General features: G+C 43.1%; 1 protein-coding gene across 1 annotated transcript in view; it reads left to right on the top strand.

Moving 5' to 3' along the window:
* The first annotated feature begins 1,486 nt into the window (after window positions 1-1,486).
* LOC138489854 (uncharacterized) overlaps window positions 1,487-6,000 on the top strand; it is a 211,110-nt gene continuing 206,596 nt past the window's right edge. The window contains exon 1 of the mRNA XM_069617401.1: window positions 1,487-1,549. Within this exon, the coding sequence (XP_069473502.1) occupies window positions 1,495-1,549 (55 nt within the window). The 5' untranslated portion in view covers window positions 1,487-1,494. The remainder of the gene's footprint in view (window positions 1,550-6,000) is intronic.

Below are 6,000 nucleotides of genomic sequence, written 5' to 3'. Positions count from 1 at the left end.
TTTTCTTGTTTACGGTTTGGGGACAGTTCACTGGGACATGGAGAGGGGGCACAGGTACAGGTGCGACAATGGTACTTAATTTTTTCTTTGATGTGGTCACCTACTAACTTTCAAACTATTGAAATTTTTCTTTAGCATGTCTACTTTCTGTTCAATGCATTCAAGAGTCTTTTCCATTGTATCTTTTGGAGTCACATTTTCAATGTTTGTATGGTCTGTAAAAAATAAACATATATATATTTATAAGTACACATTAGGTAATAATTATTAATTTCCTTGTATAGACAAGTGTCTACCATTATTATCACTGTCGTCAGACATTTCCCCATGTGGAAAATGTTCTTCCAGCCACTCCAAAGTACTGCACATTTCAGTGTGAAAAACAAAAATATATGAATTATAATGTACCTCACACACAAAGAAGAACTATCTATACAAAAAATGAAGTTTACTTACTAGTTTCTGGTAAGTTGTATTTGTTGTTTTGTGTTGGTCTACTGTTGATTCTACCTCTGCAGTTTCTGTGAGGTAATAATGTTGGAGGTATGTTTTTTTTGTTATGGTATAATCCATTTTATTACATATCGTATTGCAATGACTGGTTGATGTGTTAAATATGTAGTTTCCACTGCTTATTTATAAATATATATAATGTGTATATGTGCTGCTTTTTCAACTTGCGTACTGTTTATATGGTTGTATGGTATGATAGAACAATTTCAGATACCCCATGCATGTTTGGGTAGTGTTGATGTCATCATAATCATTAGCGGGGTGTTTGTTATGTTCTAAGTTATTTGTATATAAAGTAAGGGAACCCTAGCATACATCTATCAAATTTACACTACGAAAATGTATATTCAGTAAAAACACTTTCTTAAAGAGATATTATCGTTATGGTTGCTTAGCCTATCATAACTGGCGAATTTCAAGGGTTTTTTGGTTTTACTTGGAAGCATAACGTCCCTGTAACAAAGTTTTTTACTGAATTGGATAGGTTTATAGTAGCGCAACTTAACCATAACGTCCCTTTAACAAAGTTTTTTTTACTGAATATATATATATATATATATATGTGTGTGTGTGTGTGTGTGTGTGTGTGTACGCTTATGTGTAATGCTGGACCGAGGAGCTGATTCTGGCGGGTAGATGGTGTGAGGTGGATTGTGTTGTGGTAGGTAAGTGAGGGACAGGTGGGGGAAGGCGGATAGGATATATGGAATCCCCGCCAGACAACCCTTGGGGTAGAACAGAGGGGACGGATCCCCGCCCAGTTTCTAAACCCCCACCCATAACTAGTTAGCCCCCGCCGAAATGTAGGTTTCGTTGCACTGCTGCCGCGACCATCACACTCTTGTGTGAAAGGCCCCACATCCCTGCGCCAGTGGTTAGCTCCCATACATCGCTGTTTCATGACGGTCTTGACTTACTTGCACTTTCGAGGTAATACTGTGACCAGTCCTCTTTCTTCTCTCCCTTGCTGCAGGGGCTGACATGAGTCTCAGGGTCCTCCTGCTGATGGCGCTGTCTTCTCTGTACTTGGAGTCTGGTAAGCCATCTCTAGGAGGGAAGGGCGGGAGGTGCGGGACAAGGGGTGTTTAAAATCCGTATTCCCTGAAGTGCTGACACACGGTGAAGTGATCCACTGCTGTGTAGTTATTTGTATTGAATATGCATAGCAGCACGGAGGAGAGGTGTTTTAGTAGTGGTTCAACAGCTTACCTTGCATTTTTTAACACGCCCTCTGAGCCTGACGAAAGAAAGATGTGTGACTCTAGGCAAGGCGCTTTATCTCCCTCTCTCATTTTAAATATTTATTTATTTATTTATTCACATTTGTAGAGCGCACGTACAGCCCAGGGGCATCGTGGCACTTGTTACAAGAATTTGCAAAGAATGTTCATTGGTGTGGTTACATATGACCAGAAGGTCTCTTAGTTACAGGATACAGTTAGTAAACATTTTCTTTGAGCATACAAAACACAGAAAACATAGCATGTTATGTTGGTTGAGTGAAGAGATGTGTCTTGAGTGCGTTGCGGAACGCAAGGTGGGATTGAATCATTCTGAGGCTAGGCGGGAGGCAGCTATCGTAGGGAAGCTAGATCCTCCTGCGCAGATTTTTTTGGTTTTGGGCACCTGGATAAGGTTGGAATAATCCTCTCTAAGGGGTCTTAGGGCCGTGTGTTTGACAATCCTTTGAACACGGTATGGAGGGGCAGTATTGTGGAGGCATTTGTGTGCCAGTGAAAGAGTTTTGAACGTGATTCTCTGTTTGACTGGGAGCCAATGGACTTGTCTCCTGATTTCAGAGATGTGATCTTTCCTTGACGTCCCAGTGTCTGCCTTGAGGGCATTGTTTTGCGCTATTTGTAGTTTAGAGAGATTTTTGCATGACGTTCCAGATAGGAGGACGTTGCAGTAATCTAGTCTAGAGCCAATAATGGCTCTGGCTATGGTGAGGTAGTTATGTTGTGAGAGGAAGGGTCTGGCTGTATTAATGATTTTAGCGTAGTAGGCTGATGAGGTGGAGATGGCATTTACTTGTCTGTCCATGGTGAGGTTTGAGTCCAGTGTTTTAACGTGGTCAGACACTTTGATAGGTGTATTGTCGATGGTGAAGGAGGCGTATTCCTGACTGAGGTTACCCAGGGTGGTAGGTGAGCCTATGAGTAGGAGTTATGTCTATTCACTATTTAAACAGAGCCAGTTGTCTGCCATCCATGATTGGATGGTTGAGTATATGTCCGTAAGATTGGCCATGTCAGTCTTGTAGTCACCTGTGAGAGGGATTAACACCTGCGTATCGTCCGCATAATTGGTGTATGAAATACCCATGGCGTCCAGGATGCTGAATAGTGGCCTGGTGAACAAGTTATAGAGAGTAGGTGCTATGCAAGACCCTTGTGGGACTCCACATGTAAGTAGGCTCGGTGCGGCGGTGGCCGAGTCCGAGAAGACTTTCATAGCCCTGCCTTGGAGAAAGGAGGTGATCCAGTCGCATGCTTTGTGTGAGAAGTTGGCTGCAAAGGTAAGGTGGCGGCACAGTGTGTTGTGGTTGTCCAAGTTGACCACAAATATGCTTAACAAGCATTGACCAATCTAATAGGTAGGCCTCTTCTTGCAATTACAAGCTTTTATGTTGTGATTGGCCACCTTTCCTAGCCAAAACCGAATTATTTCTGAACCAGTGCAATTCCTGAAATTGTCTTTAAAGAAAATCCCAGGAAGAGATGGCCTGAAAAAAATAGTTCTTTATCCTTTCAGTCCAGCATTATAAATGTTCTGAATATTGTGCCTATATGTTGGGGATATTAACCCCTGTTCCAGCCCTTGGAACGGAGTGCTAACGTTATTAGCACCCCGAGCTACCAAAGCGATAAACTGGGTTGTTAAAAAAAGGTATTTTCCTTCAAAGAGCGGGACGTGCGTAGCGTCCTGATCATTGAATGAAAATACTGTTCCAAGATGGCTGCCATGGTTATGGAATGCTGGGCTCCATACAGAGCCCCGGTTCCATTTCTATGGCGGCCACAAACCGAGAAGGAAGGAAGCAAATGTGGCGACGACAGGTGCTGCAAACCACATTCTGGTATGTGGGGCTAGGGATGGGGGCAGGGAAAAGTTTAAAAAAGAATAAAATACAAGGGAAAGCGGGGAGGCAGCCTGCGGGTTCCATGGGATGCGGCTGAGATCAGAGTTTCATCTCACGATCCGCGGAACTTAATTGGCTGCGCCCCTTTCCCTGGGTGCTAATTGAACTGAACACCCTGTGGGTCTGGAGTTCCTTTTGAGCCCAGTGGGATTTAATGTTCAGAAACCTGTGTATAACCTTGCATATTTAATTGTATTAATTTCTTTTTGGGGTATTTACTTAGGGCAAGTCTAGTAATGGGAAGCAGTGAAGTGCTGTACATCAGTAGGGGTTACATGCATACATTAGTTGGTAACGGGGACGGGGGGAGGTCAGAGATGGAGGAAAGTCCTTACAACATGGCTTTTCTCACCAGCATCAGATGCTCTTTGACTGCACGAGTGTGGGACTCTGAATAAAGGTGGCATAGCTTTCATCAAGAGCTACATTTTAGGTGCCCTGCTGCATTAAACTGGCACTTTAAAGGCACTTCAACTGTCACCTTTCCACTGAATGTCCAGGGTTTTATTCCGTTGAACTGTTTCCACTCAACGTTTCTTGTTCCTTAACTATAGTATTTTCATTGAGTTTCAACGGTTCTGCGATGCTACATCACCCAACAGTTGTTCAGTTTGCCTTACTCTTATATCTGACGGTCCATAATCTTATCTGGATTATGATTGACTCTAATACCTTGTTTCTAACGGAGCACAAGAGAGTACTTTGACTAGAGACCTAAGAAAGAAATTAAAAATACTTGCCGATCAATAATGAGTCCCCAGTTCATTAGAAACCATCTGTTTTTGTCTTGTTCATGTAATTACAAAAAAGCAACTCACGCACTAGTGTTGTAAGCAGGACAACGTGGCGCAACACAGGTCCGAATCCCGATTCCGTGCTTCGAAACCACTCGCTGGTATTAAGCACGTTATAAATGACCAATAAAATAAAAATAAATAACTATAAAAGTATACTAGCTGTGCAATAGGACGCCCGTATTCTACTTTTTAAAGTTCTTCATGTACATAGTGTTCAGTACTGTTTTGGGCCTCATTACGAGTTTGGAGGCAGCCATGGTGCTATTAGCTCTATGGCTGCCTCCAAACCGGCCTCCTTTACAGGGTTCCTGCAATGGGGACTTACCGGGTCATTCCGACATAGGAGGACCCGGTAAGTCCTCCTTGCAGGAACCATTCCCCATTCCCATTTGAGCCCCCATAGAGCTGGAGGTAACAACGTGCACATTATAAGTGTCCCGTTGTTACCTCTCTCTTCCCCTCGCGGGACCTGGAAAGGACGGCTGGTTTTACCAGGCGTCCGATCCGGGTCCCGCGATGGGAAGCTTGTAATCAGCCCTGACGGAATGAAGGGGGCCGGTCCCCTACCGGCCCCCTTCATTCCGTCAGCGCAAGCCTTAGTCATCCTCCCCATTTTTTGGTTGTCAAATAAATATTGCATAGTTGCTTAAACGTTTAATTTTTTAAAAAACACAGAAATAACAGTACAAGACCAAACATATACTCTTTATCTTTTTTTTTTAGACTTTTAGGGTGGATCTTATATGAACTGATGGCTTGGAGGAAGGTGTACACATGAGTGCAGAAAAACAGTTAGGGTATCTTCACCAAATTAAATGTAACAACCTTTGTAAATTATTGGGTAAACAAATACACAACTATGTGCTTAAAAAAACAGTTCATCTAAAAAAAAAAAACTACTGCCATTGGGCGTTTTGCCCCTCCCACGCCTCCAGCCATGCCAAAATCTGTTGCCACCAATTTGACACAGTGGTGACAATGACTCAGATGGTGCAGTGGAGGAGGACCCTGGATGGACTGGTATGAGAGGTGGCAACGATAACGTGGATGGCATGGGTGCTGCAGGGGAGTATGTTCTGCACTGATGATTCCCTGCCAGCCTCATCTTCTGCTAAGCATGGGTCTCCTGGAACCACCTGCCCACCAGTGGCAGATTGAGAATATTTTAAATGAGGGGACGTAAATATTTGCCACACATATGCATGAGCAACCAAGCCCAAACCAACCTAGTGACATTGGGGTGGGTAAGGGGACTCATTTAGGGAAAATGGTGCAATATATAGCACACTTTCTGTGAAAAATTTGATAAAAAGCCAAAAGGTTTGCCATCGGTTTTGTCAGGTAGATCCAAGCAAAATGTCCAATACATGCAAGTCACCAACAGTGCACAGAAGCATTTATAAATACATTCTCATGATGCCTTTCCCCATAATATATGCCAAACTGGCTATGCCAATATATTCTAGTATTCCCACATACAATCATACTCTTGTTGCCTTTGTGATTAAAAATGTCATGCCACAACAAGAATACATGTCCAAACTGGCT

The sequence above is a fragment of the Ambystoma mexicanum genome, chromosome 1p (assembly GCF_040938575.1).
Source record: "Ambystoma mexicanum isolate Mex_15411 chromosome 1p, UKY_AmexF1_1, whole genome shotgun sequence".
Lineage (NCBI taxonomy): Eukaryota > Metazoa > Chordata > Amphibia > Caudata > Ambystomatidae > Ambystoma > Ambystoma mexicanum.
This window is presented reverse-complemented; position numbering and strand designations above follow the sequence as displayed.